The sequence below is a fragment of the Cariama cristata genome, unplaced genomic scaffold (genome assembly GCF_000690535.1).
Source record: "Cariama cristata isolate BGI_N322 unplaced genomic scaffold, ASM69053v1 scaffold4882, whole genome shotgun sequence".
Lineage (NCBI taxonomy): Eukaryota > Metazoa > Chordata > Aves > Cariamiformes > Cariamidae > Cariama > Cariama cristata.
The window spans coordinates 59,686-75,826 of NW_009603143.1; the positions used below are offsets into that span (position 1 = coordinate 59,686).

General features: G+C 36.6%; 1 protein-coding gene across 3 annotated transcripts in view; it reads right to left on the reverse strand.

Moving 5' to 3' along the window:
* Window positions 1–16,141, reverse strand: part of TBCK (TBC1 domain containing kinase) — a 97,664-nt gene that overhangs the window by 35,928 nt on the left and 45,595 nt on the right. For all 3 annotated transcript variants that reach the window (XM_009695050.1, XM_009695052.1, XM_009695051.1), the window contains 2 exons: window positions 10,155–10,191; window positions 8,596–8,757 (listed from right to left, as the gene is read on the reverse strand). In XM_009695050.1, the coding sequence (XP_009693352.1) occupies window positions 8,596–8,757; window positions 10,155–10,191 (199 nt within the window). The remainder of the gene's footprint in view (window positions 1–8,595; window positions 8,758–10,154; window positions 10,192–16,141) is intronic.

Sequence of the window (16,141 nt, forward strand, 5' to 3'; positions counted from 1 at the left end):
ATATCAGTCATTAATTTAAAACTCTTCAGCAAATATGATAGAAGTCTTTGTTCTTCTTTCTACATGGATGCTAAGTGTGCATCTTTCAAGAGCTGCCAGAAGGATAAGTGCTGTCAATCAAGGAGCCATCCTATTTTTTTTATGTAATACAGCAGGTGTATAGAAGTTGCACTCAGCTAGGAAAATGATTGGATGCAGAAGGAAAGGGATTAACTGTAGTACTATGTTTTCAGAGAGATTGTCTGTTGCACAGTTGTAATAAGGATCAAAAATTTCTATGTTGCATTGACAGACTACCTTGTCTGACAGCACAGTACTCTACAATTCTTTCAGTATCTTGGAATAAAAAAAAAATCTCTAGTCAGTTCTCCACAGTCAATATTATTTACTACTTCTGGACAATGTTGTCGTTCTCAGCGTACATGCAACTGTTATCTTGGTATTGGAAAGGAAAGACAACAATTTAAACCATTCTTGAGCCTGAATGCCCACAAGCAGCAGTTAGCGTATCAAAAATGAAATGGTTCAGGCCCTTGCTTGGTGAAAGCACACCAATCATCTGCATCAGGGTTCAGAAACTCTGGGAAAAAAAAAGGACTTCTGTTTTTACGTAACGAAATCACATGCAATATCCAAAGAACAGAAAAAGAACTTGTTGGTCTCCTGCCTTCATCCATAAAGGAGATGTTTGAGGACTGAGAAATTAAGATTTCAAGATAAAGAATTCTGTAGCGGAGGGTGTTATGAAGATAGTAATTCAAGTAGAAATGACATATCTATGTGACATACTGACACTTCTGCTGAGACCAACAGTAGGTATGTTTGCAGCCTATGTATAAACAAGAGAAGCTGAGAAGAGAGTTATGGAATGAAGAACTATAACAGTACCTGCAGTTAAGTAGCCAGCTGGACCAGTTCACACAACACTTAGAGTAGTGAGCAATAGAGAGAAGCAGCAGTAAACACTGTGAGTTATTCCCTGAGACGTCAGACTGCACAAAGGACAAACACGAACCCTTTTCTTACTCGCAGTTGTAAAAATTGTTCTGACTCAGCAGTTTAGTGAATAGGTTTCACAAAGAACGCCTTCCAGTACAGAAACATGACGTTGTCCTGCAGTGGTAAAAGATGAGCAGGGAAGACACAGACCGACGAATGACTGTACGAAGAGTAAAAGGTTTACTTTAAGTGAACCACTCAATGCCACATGCTATGTCTTACTGAGAAAGAAGACCGAAACAGATTACAAAAAGACCATGATGTTGGCTAAGGTCTGACAGGAGGTGTGCCACAGCTGTTTAACAGTAGAGACTTCTACAAACTAACAAAATGTTTAAGACACCCGGACTGGCCTTAACATCATGTTAGGATACTGGCCGATGATGGAAGGACAGGATTTCACACTATTTAATGGAAATAGTCAGATGGAGGCTACTATGCAAAAACGGAGAGATAGAAAAGCATAAGGGGAAATAAAGCAGATCAGCAGAAGAATGAACATTATTTCACAGCTAGATGATAACCATCTACAGAAGATGTATAAAACGACAGATTTACAAAACTGCAGGGACTGCTTAGAGAAACTTGTTAGAAATACATGGAGATGAGGAACTTGTGTCCCCAACACAACGTCCAACAACATTCAATTTTTGAAAGAAACCCTTTTTGGCTTTTCTATGCTGTATAGTTTGTAAAAATCTTTCTAAAGCTGACTCAAAAGACATTTAGCAGTCTCAAATACTAGTGAAACTTACCTGCTTTATCCTAAATCTGTGTTTCACAGAAGTAATACACAAATCCTGAAGCTCAGCACGCATTAGTAAAGAGTTTAAGTTCCTTGAATACAGGAAAGTAAACCAAAGGGAACTGACAGCTATCCCTAAGTACAAGAGCACTGAGAATTCACTTAAACAGACCTCCTTTCTCAGTCCTTATTTTGGCAGAAAGATTTTTCTAGCTCAGTCTACACTGCCATTCCAATTCTGTATTTAAGCAGTTATGTGCATCTCTAGTAACAACACTGGATATACATACCCTCAAAATATATCTACAATCATATGGAGATGTGCTGCTAGTGTACATTTTAATCAAGGAATTTTAACACTGGAGTATTTGTGCAGCTCATTTTAAAATCCTCCTCAATTAACAGTTAGAGAACTAAAGATCATCAAGAGGACCATTTATACTTATACAGGCAAACACACATTCAGCATAACAAAGATACACCCTATTAGGCACCTTGCTCTGTCAGCAACATTTTCTGTAATTGTAAAAGGAAAAAAAAAATCTAGTGCACACTCTCGCTTTCTAAGCACTAGTCTAGTCCTGAACCACTTGTTACGCTCATAATTTTAATGAAACAAAAAACAAAAGAGGGAAATATTTACCCAAGGCACCTTTGTAAAGAGAGAGGGGGGAAAAAAAGTTTCCCACATCTAGGAGCAGAGCTCAGATAAGAGTGACCTGAATTTTCTCCTTCCGTGCCCAGAAATGCTAGCATGTTTGACAATCTACCTTCTTGTGCTTTGATCTTATTCCAGTGTAAAGGTGTACAAAATCCTACAGGACTAACAGGTGGATTATTCCATTCTCTGAAGTCCTCTTTTGCTATGAAGAGTACATACAGGTTCTATCAAGAAACAGGAGGAATAAGCTGTGCATCAGACTGATTTTAAGCCATGCCCTTGGAAAGTCCTACCGATGAACTCACTTTTCACCCTTTTTATGAAATACCAACTCTGGAGACAGACAGTCCTTTGCTAAAAGATATATATTTGATTTTCTTCTGCCAGTGACAACTACAGACTAGCAACAACACTAATATGAATAAAATAAAGGATCTTCTTTTTTTTCCTTAATGTGTCACCCACCACAGCATTTCTCTTTAGTCTCAAGAGGGTAGAATCTATAAATAGAACCGTATTTTGTTCATGTCACTACAAGTGGAAAACATGAATAATTAAAGAATTCACAGCTTCAGGTAAAATACAGAGTCTGACACTACCAAACTGCCTTGATGAGCAGGTGTGCTCTAAGAAATTGCTTTGCTTCTGTACCAAAGTCAGCTCCCAACCCAATGCCTGTAAGTCATTTAAAAGGGGAAAAAAACAAAAGAGAGAGAGAAAAAAAGGGGGGAAAGGGGGGCGGCAGAGAGAGAGGGGAGAGAAAAGAGAAAAGAAAAAAAGAACCACCAAAACCCCACTTACTAGCAACTACACACAGTTTCTGCTTCATAAATGCCATTATTTAGCAACAGCAATCTTCAGAAATTGCATTATGAAATATACCTGCATCTACAAAAAGCCATCTAACATAGTAAAGACGAGGAATATGTTCAGAAAAAGATGTTTCCATAAATATCAGCCTCATCCACATCTATCAGGAAAAGAAAACTAGAAACATGATTTCCTTTTTAATTCTGATGTCTTTTGATATTTCCAATCCATTTTTTTATGTCACAGTTATGGCACCATTATGCACATCACGTGACAGAGACCAAATTGCTGTTTTTCTTCAGCTATACTGTAGCTTGAAAAAGCCGTCCAGCTTCACTAACTGTGTCATAAATCACCTTACAGTGTCATCTTCCATGAGGGACAACAGTTTTGAATATGGGCAAGCTACAACAAAGCCACATGTCAAAATTTCATGGCTGAAGTTATGAGAAAAGTTTCCTTTTAAAAAAGTCCTTATTATGACTTCTATTCCTCAGAGTCTTAATCTAAGCAATAGGAGGTTTTAAAAACTGTATGATAGAAAGTCAAACCCTAATCAAAACACTGTATTACTTTTGTTTTTCTCCTGCTTACTGGCATATGGAAGACCCCACTGTATCTCTTTCAGTCTGTTCAAAGTTGTTGTTTTGATCTCAGAGTTTACATTTTCATCAGAGAAGTGGTGAAACAAATGGGAACAGGTACCAAACACCCACAAACTCAGCGGGGGCTTGGCAGCCAACTGCCATTTCTTCCTCCTACCAAATCTTAATTAATTAAATGCTGAACCACCAGAAATTCTGGCACAATAAAAGCGTATGAATCACAGATGTGGGCAGATGAAGGATTTTCAGGAAGAAAAACAACAGAAAGTGGCAGCTACCTAGGGTCGGATACGTATCCCAAGTAGAGTTCTCTGATGTGTGTCTAATTCTGCTGCTGTCAGCAGAAACACATCATTCAAAACTGCACCACACAATCTGAGTGTAGGATTTCCACTATTTCTTAATCTTTAGTCCATTTCCGAGCTGGATGTAATATTTCTAAGCATTTATATGATGTTCGCCATCCTGGGATTCAGCATTTTGGCACATCACTACAACGGCAATGGATAAAATTGTTTCTCCCACATTAGAGAAACACTGTTCCTTGGAGAATCATTCATTTTTGTGGTTTGATGATAGCTAGATCTTCGACTACATGCTGCATCTTAAAAGTTACATGCCTGTGTCTCACAAAATAGAATCCTTTGCGTTTTCCACTTGAACAGTTTTACTGTAGCTCTTTGTTGCACTGGATTGCTTTTCCACAGCCAGGCTTTCTGGACTTCCTCTCTGAGGCCAAGGTTCTTCCTTTGGAAGCACTGACTAGCCTGGAGTCACCAAAAGGACACCTTCCTAAGAACCTTGAAAAGAACAAATGCTCCCCTTGCTCCAGAATTACAGAAGATGAACTTATCGTGTGAACTACCCTAAAAGACTAACTTGAAAGTGTGTTCTATCTCATGTCTAGGCTTAGTGTTTCCCTATTCTCTTATAGCATCTGTCCCCATCTTTTTGTTAGTCGCCCTATCCCTTCTCAAGGCCATAATTAATCTCTGTATGTTAGTGATGATATTGGCATGGATCTCTGGAGGAAGATCTATTTGCCAGACCCTATATTGCAGTCATTCCAGGTGGGAGCGATTTGGTCTACGGGATGCTTCAACTATTTGCAAAGAGCTGTACCTATCTGGATGTTTCCTTCCTGGGTTTGTTTCCTAACAAAAGGTGTTGGTGACTTTTTACTACTTGTATAGTGGGTAATGAACTTAGTAATCAAGTCAAACTACAATGATCATAATTTTTGACTTGCATAATGTACATTATCACACAAATTTATGGCAAGATGCTAAAGACTAAGCTATAAGCAAAACTGCAGGTTTTAAAGTAAAGTTATTTATACAGTTGGCCCTCAATGCATGAACGAGCCTCCCGGGTTGTAAATCTGCTGATATATAAGATGCAGTCATATCCAAACCGGCTTAGCACAAGTTGCTACTGGTCTGAAAGTAGAGTGCTGCCTCTGTTGTTGATACCTCAGGAATCACATCATAGTAGTGCCGCCCTTACCATCCTCATTTTCCTGCCACATTCTCCTGCTACGCGTCAGACTTAGATAAAGGAAAAAAAAAGGCAATGCATAATGCATTTGCTCTCCTTGCATCACCCGAGTAAGATGAAGTTTACTAAATCTCAAAACTACACATAAAGAATTAGTAATGACTCCAGGGTTGGTTTTGTTTGTCTGTCTCAGTGCCTCCTAAATCTTCTCTGGTATTTATACTGTTTTAATAAAGTTTATACCTAACAGAGTTCCTCAAACACAAGGGAAAAAAAAAGAACAAACAAATGAAAGAGTAACAAAAAAACCCAAACCTTGGGGTAGTAATTTCCCAAACAATCTAATTCTATTTAAGTTTTAGCAGTTGCTTATATGTCACCTTTATACAGCCCCACGAGGAATGAACTAGGACATCTGTTGCTACAGCAAAAGTTTTTTCCAGTATTCTTAATTAACCAATTATTCTGTCAAATACTTCAAATAGATTTCCTAACACGCGAGAATATTGTTAAAACTACATAAAAAAATTAAAATTTCCAATAGAACTCCCCAAAATAGCAACTACTCCCAATTGTATTAGGTTTATAGATAAAATATGGCCAAAGCTTTGAGACAAGCATTAGAGAGGGTTTTCAGAATCAAGTAATCAGTAATAGCACTGTGCCCCTTCTTTTTCCTCACATCGTTAACTTTTTTAAACTATAATTGAAACTGTGTTATATGCAGTGAACTGGAAATAAAGCAGTGGTGGTTTTTTTTAATTTTTTTCATTTGTTGGTTCGGGTTTTTTTTAACTTTAAATATAAATGTTTAGAAATAGCTACTGTAAAAGCAAGAAATCTTAAAAAAAGCTTTCCACGAAATCGCAAGATTACAGTAAAATAGCTTTATCAGTCTGGAAAGCAAGTCACTTTTCACTGGCAGCATGAGATAAGCCATTCCAGTGCACAGAAAGCTTAAAAACCACAGGAATTTCAGACCATTGAGCAACAATTGATTTCAGATTGAAATTATTGCAGATGTTTTGAACAACATCATCTCTTCCTCAGGATGACCCAGTTTCAAAAAATTCTCAGGCATGGCACGATTTATTTTAACCAAAATAAAAGAAGTCCTATTTGGAAGACACAGGTGACAAAAAAGCATAAGAAGTCAATACTACTTAACCAGAAATAAGACTCAGGTCAGAAATAGAAGGCACAAGGCTATGACAATTACATGTTCAAAGAAGTTACTGATTACAGAAGTCTCAGCTAGACCTTTAACATTTACCCTCTAAGTCACACTGGAATTGTCTTCCATTCTCGTTCTTTTTTCCCCTTAGTAGTCATTTATGATATGCTTTGGATTAATCTCATACTATTCAACTGTGCCACTGCTGACACTGAATATACTGCAGACGTCACCAACATTAAAGAAAAAACAAATCTTCTCAGAAACACCATTCTACCAAAATATTTCCTACCAAAGTATCAGCAAAGTTGTCATAATCAGCAGAAAGCATATACATTAAACCACTACAGATTTTAGTGATTTACTTTTATTATATAAACAGATATGTATTATGAGAACTAATGTGTTCTTACACATGACTTCAGCATAAAGTACTTCAACTGTCAGTAAATCAGCTGGTTCAAGATAAATTGGAATATATCATTCAAAGCCACTCAAGGAAAAAAAAAATAGGGAAAAACAACCTTAGGCAAGAAAATAAGTTAAATATTAATGAATCTATACTTAACTAAGACATACAGCTAATAGATGGGGGAGGAGGGAAAGGGGAGAGAGACCATCTTTTAGTTTAGCACTCACCTTTCAGACCATCTGGAAATATCCAGTTAAATTTAGTAAGAGCATTTGAAATGACTAAGCTTATAGACTGAAAATGAAAAAAACCCACACCATAAGGAATTGTCTAATTAAATTTCTTATAAATTGAAAAATACACTAGCAATTGCATAGTACATACTAAACTGAAAGGTAGCAGAAAAGCAAAATTTTGAAATCTGGGCACATGTTCAAGGGTATACAGCAAGAGACAGAATTTGCAACAATAATTTTTAGAGACATTACAGAGCTTCGTCTGTGACAACTCACTGAACAACTGAGAGACTGATTTATGGAACTATGAACTTAGCCTCAGCCTGCTTGCTGCCATATCCGAGACTACTGCTAACCTCTGTAAACTCTGCTGTTGTGGAGACTGCCACAACTAACAAGACACGTTAAGTTTAAATGCTGTTCCAAACTTGATTCTCTCATTCAGTTCTTCTGAAAAAGAATGACTTCTGTTTACATGAATTATGAATTATTGAATTGCACACATGATGTTCAAGCAGAGCCCACTAAATCTATAATTAGTCCATGAAATACCCAAAAGTTAAAGCTATCTTAAGAAAGGCCACACAATTAAAAGTGTCACCTCTTCACCAAGACCTATATTATGTTAGTAAGATCCCGGGTTGGAGAAAGGGAATTAGTTCTGGGTGCAGCAGCCTTCCAGTTCATGTGTTATGTAAATATTAGTCCATCACAACTGGAAACACATCTTTCATCTGACAGGGCTTTCTCAGTTCAAATGCATTCTACAGTCTCACTAGAAACTTGCTCAGAAAGAAGACCCTAACTTCATGGCTAACTACATTTTTTAATTTTTTTTTTATTTTTTAAAGATGCAACACTTGTTTGTATGGACAGGTCAACCACTTCCCACTGAACAAGATGACAGAATTTCTGCACAACAATCATGCAGCCTCCGATTCGATTTTGAGGGTTCTTCTGAAAGCTTTACATTTCAAAAGGAAACGGATTTAACACAGGGCAATTCCAATGGCTTCTATACTGCCTTCCCTAATCTTTTTACATTAATTTCTTCCACATTTCTTCAAAGTGGAAAAGGACTGTTCAGAAGAGCACTAAATTTTTTTCACTACAAAATCCCTATCAACTGGATTGTTTCTCTACACAGCATGTATACAAACAGTCGCTTATGAATTATTTAAAATCATTGTAAATTTCACAAGAAGTACTCCAACCTTTAGCGGGAAATAGTAACAAGCTCATCCAATTCTTGCTGATGACAGCAAAAAGACTTCTACTGACTTCATCAAGCTTTAGTTAAGACCTACACACTCTGACAGTGAGTTTGCCTAAATCTACCATGATGTTTCAAAACACATCTAAGATTTGTAGTATGTATCTACATGCAAGCACATACTTTCTTCAGCAACACACTGGGGAAGACAGAGAAAGAGGGAAGAAATAGTTTTTTCTGTACCTGGCAAGTCTGAAAAAAGGAGAATGCATTCATTGAATCCATTAGCCAGAAGACGATCCCTCAGCTGTTGAAGTATTGCAACTCCAATACAGAACGGGAAGGAGGAATTTCCAAGCAGTAATGTATCCCACAAGTGAAAAATTTTGTGCAAAGGAAAGACATCTGCATGATGAACAAGCACAACAAAAAAAAAGCCTATAAGCACGTAAGTTGATAAAAACATGTATACACACACGCACACTCATAAAGGAGTTGCCTATATACTTTTTCCCCCTCTCCTATCTTAGGGTTATTTCTTTTTTATTTCAGAGAAAAAAGGACTCAACCTGCTTAGAAACAGGTTTGTCTTCATATGCAGTTTGATTATTCTAGAAATCATCAGTGTCTTCTTTCATTATTAAATACTTAGGAATGTGCAGGTTTTCATATTTCAAACACACACAAAATTAGGCAATTTATTTTTCTTTTGGTATGGTGCAATTATGCATTAGGACATGCATATCAGTTTTTCCAGTTGTATGAAGGCATTAATGAGTTAATCAATAAGCTGAACTACTTAAAATTAGACAAGAAAATGAGCAGAATAGAGCAAAAATTGGCAGAATAGAGGAAAGGCAAAGAGAAAGGTCTGTTAAAAATAGTAATATTTTAAATATAAAGCTGAAGGTGGTTCTCCTAAAATAAGCTATCCTCCAACTAAATAGTTCTAACATTTTATTGCAATTCATTGCCCAGGAAACCATCTCCCTGGTTTTCCAAAAGTGGTAATTCTCATTAAAGTTTTAGAAGAATGGACAACTGCAAGAACCAGCGCTTTACAGTCAAGAGCTTTAGAAATTGCAATCAAGAATCTCACATTAAATTCTTTGATATTTCATCAGAGAAATAATCCATCAGCTCTTTTTATCCTACCACTTTTTGTTTAATTCAAAGTCTGCCAATTTTGACATGACATAAAAAAAACAAATCAGAAGAGATCTTTTAGGAAAGAAGATTTTTAATTGCTTTCTATTGCTTTATTAACTCTTTCATTGAAAGCTCAGCAAATTATCAAGTTCTTTTTGTTCCTAACATATATGAACAAATATCAGAGTAAACTAGTGCTAGTAAAATAACAATATGTCAAAGTGTAATAAAAAAAGCTTCTTTTGTTGGTCTTCAAAACCAAAGTTACTCTTTCTCTCACATTATTTGGGTGAGAGCAGGGGAAAGTAGTGAGGTTTGGTTTTGGTTTAACTATTATTATATATTTTTCCAGTAGATAACAGGTTCCTTTGTGCACTCCCACAATACTGCATGTGTAAAATATTCCAGTTCAAATTTAATATAATACTTTTTTAAAAAAATAAGAAAACGCTAATTATTGTCAAATCAGGGCAGAAAGTATCTGACAGGCACTGTTGAGACTCAAACCATAACACACATCCTTGCAAATTACAAGCCACCTACTAAATGATCGACACATCACACCAGTTCTGAAGGCTTTAGCTGAAAGAGTGAGAAAAATTATGCTTAAGAAACATAAGACATTTAATAAGAGAAAAAGAATGCATACTCACGTGTAAACATTGTAAGAAACCATGGAATAGCATAAAGCTGCAAAAGGTGGTGATGGGGGGAAGAGAACAAAAAAAACATTTTAACAGCTAAAGTTGTTTGTGACAACTGTCGACTACATTACAAATTGCATAGCTTGGCATGAGTGTATTTAAAATGGGAAATAACTGCAGTGGCAGAACCACTATCACACAACTTTTAGCCCCTCAAGAGAAACTTTTTCCACCCCTAGGCCCCCATTTTCATCTCTTTCAAATTACTAGTTTGTGATACTGTATTGAAAACAACAACAAAAACCACCACCATCCTTATTAGGCTTATGTTTACAAAAAATAACCCCCAAAGTCTTAAAGAACTCAAACCCCTGCTCTGTTCACAGTTCTTACCTTACATATATATACCGTTAAGTGAAAATTAGTGAAGGATGCCTGAACAAGCATAAAACAACTTGATTCAATGTATCTTTTTGAATATGGAAAAAACACCTGGTTCTATATAACTAAAAGCGTAAATCACAATTTCCAACAGAAAAATTAACCATATCTACCTTTTTCTCCTATGGTGGTATTTATTAAAATGTATACTTGTCAGTGAAAGGCAGTAAGAACGGCTGCATTCTCAAAAGCATATAGTGTCCGTTACTAAGACCTCAAGCATTTATGTTCTTCTACTGTGCCCTTTAAAGGTAGGTGTCATCTGAATTTGAGGCTGCTTCAGCACTTTACTATGAGACTGTCTAAGAACTTGTGCTGCTGCAATGGCTACAGAAAACCTTTAGTTTCTGCAAACTTTCATACTCATGACATCATACAGAGAAAACTCAGTATGCATTAGAACAGCTAAGCATCTATCACACCTTAAGAGTTTCCTAATTTTCAATTAAGTATTTAGCATGTTGAAGGCAACAGAATCTATTTTCCTGAAACCTTGAACTGCACAGAAAGTCCCCACAAATCAGGAATGCAAAAGTGTAACGATCATTGTTAAATTTTACTCCGTTGCATAGCTCATGTGCTCTGTTTTCCACTTCTGAAGATTTACAGTTAGACATAAAGCTTAATATATTACTTTTTAGCTCATAAAAAGTGCAAATTAGTCCTCCTATTAAGCTTTCCCTGGAAGTAAGCAAATGAGAAGCAGAAAGTATAATTGATATTATGTTAATAAATTACTACTTATTCCATAAACTCTTAACTGGGTTATGGCACTGACTAAATGATGCACACATTTGCTGAAAGGCCCTTTAGCACAGCTCTCTCAATTTTATTCCTACGTCTTCATCTGAGCATCTGATAGTATCTAAACTGTACTGTTCATAAAACTAAAAAAGCTGCAATGACCAGCCTGTTCACCACTTTCAGTTTTCAGGAGGCTTTTATAAAGCTTGGCCTCCAACCCACCAGTTAATTTTAAGGGTTCAAAACCCAAAACAAATCCATTTCTATCACCATTTCCATCTTATAATACATCCATGCTATTTCCCCGAGTGTATCTTTGCCATGCCTTCACTGGATGGCTCTCTACTAAAGAATAATATACTCTGTTCGCTGAAATATCCCCTACAGTGGTTGTGATCAGCTAACGCCTGTTTACCTGCTGGTTTGTATGCAATATCTTGCTTTCCATGCAGTAGCAAAACAAGCACGCCTAATAGCCTGAGGTTCCTCTTTGCTTGGAGGTACGTAGTATGTCGATGTAATTTTGAACTACATTACTTCCTTGGTATTTAAAAGCAATTATTTCCTCCTTTTCATATATTTGATGAAAATGTTTTACCAAAGCAGATCCACACTTTCTCCTAATTTCACAACTACCTCTCTCTTGTATGCATCTATGTTGAACTACACAAGAAAGTACACAATATTTGAAACATTGAACAAATTATTAAAAGGTAACCACAAGACAAAGAACCACGTTGCTCTAAACCATCCTGATCAAACCTATCACCAATGACATGAAAAGTAGGTCAAATTATTTAAGTAGAAGGTATCAGGCAAGTTTTTATTGAAGGGATTTTTCCGTCTGATTTTCATAGATGCAAGGAGGTCTTGGTAAACCTGAAGAGGTTATGATTACTATTAATAAACAAGCAAAGAAAAGTCACAACACTGGTGGTATCCTTCCACCATGCAAGTCAAACTGAAAAACATGGACAAAAAGAACTGTCCTGATTTGAAGTCCTCAAATAAATATCCTACCAAATTCTTGCAGGGAGATGCCGGCCCTTGTCCCGTATTCCTAGTAAATACTGCCCCCTAGCAACCACCGCCTGGAACAGCAGCGGGCCCTGCTCCTCTCTTCAACAGGGTTTCAATCCTTCGCTACTGAAACAGAATGGGGTTGTGGGTTTGACCGACAATTAACTCTCCCTAGCTGGAAAGCATATCCAAAGTTTCATCAAAGTAGCATTTGAACTGCTGGAACTGCCTGAGAATAAGCCACATGAAAATAAGAGCCTTTAAAACCAATACTCCGTTTTTTTACGGTGAGCTTGAGACAAGCAACGCCGTAATTATCATTTTGCTTTGCAGTAAAATACAAGCGCAACTTAAAATTGAAGGTTTGAATTTTCAAAACATCAAAAATGCCAACACTCTTCACAAGTTTTGTTCCTTATGCATGTATATAACACTTGAGTTTAATAAAAACCTCTCAGAAAATTCAAAAAAATCTCTTAAGAAAATCCACCCTCCACACCTCAGAATTACAGAGCTGAGACCAAGGTTAAATACCTACAGTCTTAAAGATGACAAACACAATAGGAATAATTATTATTCTTGCAATCCTTTATAGAAGAATCCTCACCTCACCATCTGTCATTCCAGGCAGTGTATTATTTTAAACTGGTAAACTGTCACATCTTCAGCGTTATAAAAATAATTTATAGATGGATAACAAAAAACCTTAGATGACTGTTGTGGGTCCCTTCCAACTGAAATAGTCTATTGCATAAACCCCTGATCTTGCACCTTCATGTTCTGTCTTCAAAATACATACACACATACTTAGTTTCAAGTCTATATGGTGCCTAGACAATTAATCATATATTTAAATGCCACCAAAATGTGCAAAAATGTTTTGATGACCAGGGATGCAAAGAGAATCCAGATTGAGTCCAACTTTTCATATTAGGTTCTACCCACCTATATGCACCTACACAAACAAGATTTGAAGAACGATCACTTTCCTCAGAAGATAAAACTACCAGTAAGAAACCTCTCATTCAGATTCACCACTAGGTAAGCGTGTAACAGAACAGACAGAGATAAAGCACAGGATTTCTAATTCTCAGTTAGATGAAGCCCTTTACTGACACCTCCCGTGTATCACCAAAACCAAGCTAAGGTATCTACCTACGACAGCAGCTCCAGTACAATGATATTAAATAACTGCAGCCAGACTTTGTCATCTCTGTTAATGGCCAGCTGACAACTGTGCCTAGCTTCCATAATTTGCAGCTGAAAGCTCTTTAGAATAATTTATGGCTATAATTACCCTTTCAGTAATGTAGCACGCTTCCTTGTTTTTCTTCAGTTCAAAATGGTCTGCTGTTGATGTCAGAATTATTCAGTAAAATATAGAACGCATTATAAAGCATTATATAGCGTGGGGGAGATTATAAACTTTGGGAGAGTGAACAAAGAACTGTAAGATTCATCGTATATATCCCTCCATTTACATGTAAATCACATAGCCACAGCAACGTACTTAAATCCAGGCGCCACATCAGCTAACAATATTCGCTACTATTCAAGCTTCAGCAGTGTTCAATATTCCAAGAGCTACGTGACCCAAAGCAAATGAGAAGGGTGCCAGGAAACCCAATCTTTCCTGCAGCGGAGTCTGCGTTTCAATGATGAAAGATTAATCAGGGTTTACTTTGATAGGATTAGTACTCAAGCACAAAACTCTGGTTCAGATCTCATTACTACAGCGCATATCCTTCACCTTGACGGATCCTGTGCTGTCTTGTTACAGGTAAAAAAAAAAAAATCACCTCTCTCACTAATCTAAAAGGCAGAACAACTTTTACTTCTAAAAAAAAAAAAAAGATTTAGAAAGGACAACCTCTCTTCAGAGGTTTGTGTTAATTTTAGAACTAGCATTTATATTCAATGCAAGGTTTGTTTGTTCGGGTTTTTTTTAAAATATACCTCTGTTTTGTAATTATTTATTACATTACCTAATCATCTCTAAGCTGTAACACTTAGAGACAAGGCTCACATTTGACTATGTGCTGTCCAATGACTAGCACAACACAAACTAAAATGTAACAAACCAGGTGATTTTAAACTACTCCATCTGACTTGCACCTTGAAAGTTTTCAGTGGAGAACTGTAACTATATAAGCAGACACTAGGAGCTGCTGAAAGATCAGGTAATACTCAAGATGGGTTGTTAACAGAGCTCTCACATAGGTTAGAAGCAGAAACGGTGACCTGTAAGATGGTCAGGGGAATTACATCTCTCCCTCTTCAGTGGCAACTAGTATCCTGGACAATACACAGAGGAATTGCTCTGGTCACCCACAGCCTTTAACAAATAAATATCAAGTGCACTTACACAGCGATGCTGCAAAATTGATTCTGCCTGAAGATCTTAAATGTGGCTGTTACCTATGCCCTTCATCCCCCCAAGTATTTAGGCTTTCTACAGATGAATCTTCTCCCTTCTCCCTGACTTCCCTTCATCTTCCTCCCATCCGTCCTCTTCAGATGTGGGCCATCAGCAATACATTTGGCCTTCTCCAACATCTCTCTCTATAAAGCAATAGGCTGGTTTTCTCATCTGCTCATTTTAATGCCACAGTATCTTTTAAATTTGTATCACTCATGGACAACATTATTACATTAAAAACACCTCTACAAATGAGAGCATATATCTGCTTTTCCATTACAATCTTTGTAAACAGTGACAATGAGTATCTACCAGTCCCAAAGACACACAAATTCACCCTGGAATTGTGTACTAGTGACCTTCAGAGACTTGGCCTTGCTGCTTCAACTTAAAGCATTTCATAATAAGTATAAGGCTTTTCTGATGAAATAAGTTTTATACTACTTATAGAAGAAATGCATATAAATGTCTTATTTATGAAATTTATATTTCTACATCAACATCTCCCAACTTCAGTTTCCTTCTTCCATTTTGACCTCTCAGTCATCATCTGTTCTTACGACCAACCTGTAATTACCAAATTTCTAAATGTCAAATATATCATGATATAGACCATACCAATTAACAATGTTCTCTCTATAGCCTTGCCTCAATCTACTTTTAAGAAACATTAGTCATAAACTTCAATAATGCTATAGCAAGCAGACAAACATTTTTAGAGAGTATTAACTTGGCTTTCTGGACCATACATACCTCTCTAAACAAAGGAGGAAAGCTTCATTATTTACAGTGATAGCTAAAGGTGAGGGTGTAAAGGTGGCCTTGTTTTGCTTTTTCCAACATAGCCCTCCCTCTCTACTACATTTTGGCTCTGTTCTCAGTTTTCATTTTCCTCCATCTTACAGACTTCTTCCAATAAAAGCATAAAACTTAGACACAAGTTACGCGTTTGTCCAATGTTTCTGACAGACTAACAAATGACTGCTAAGCATTTTCCAAGGTCTGACATCTACAGATTAACCATCACTTGCATGTATTTTTTGTACTACTTGCAAATTGATGTGTCTTTTGTGTTTACCAAGGGCATTTAATTTGCAGAAATTTTGCTATTAGTGATTTATGGTCACATTAATTTTTGTATAGTAATCCACACTTTAAAAATAAAATTATATACATCTTTTAAGATGAATCTGTAAGTTATAACAAAGTGACTAGTAGTATTTTTATTGTATTTACCATGCCAACAGAACAGGAAGGACTGAGGCACGTAAAACAACAAAACTTTATCATTTATCAGCATACTCCGAAAGGTCTATTAATCTGAAAGTTTCACTTATGTCAAACTGCTACTGAAGCAGCCTGGAAGGGCACC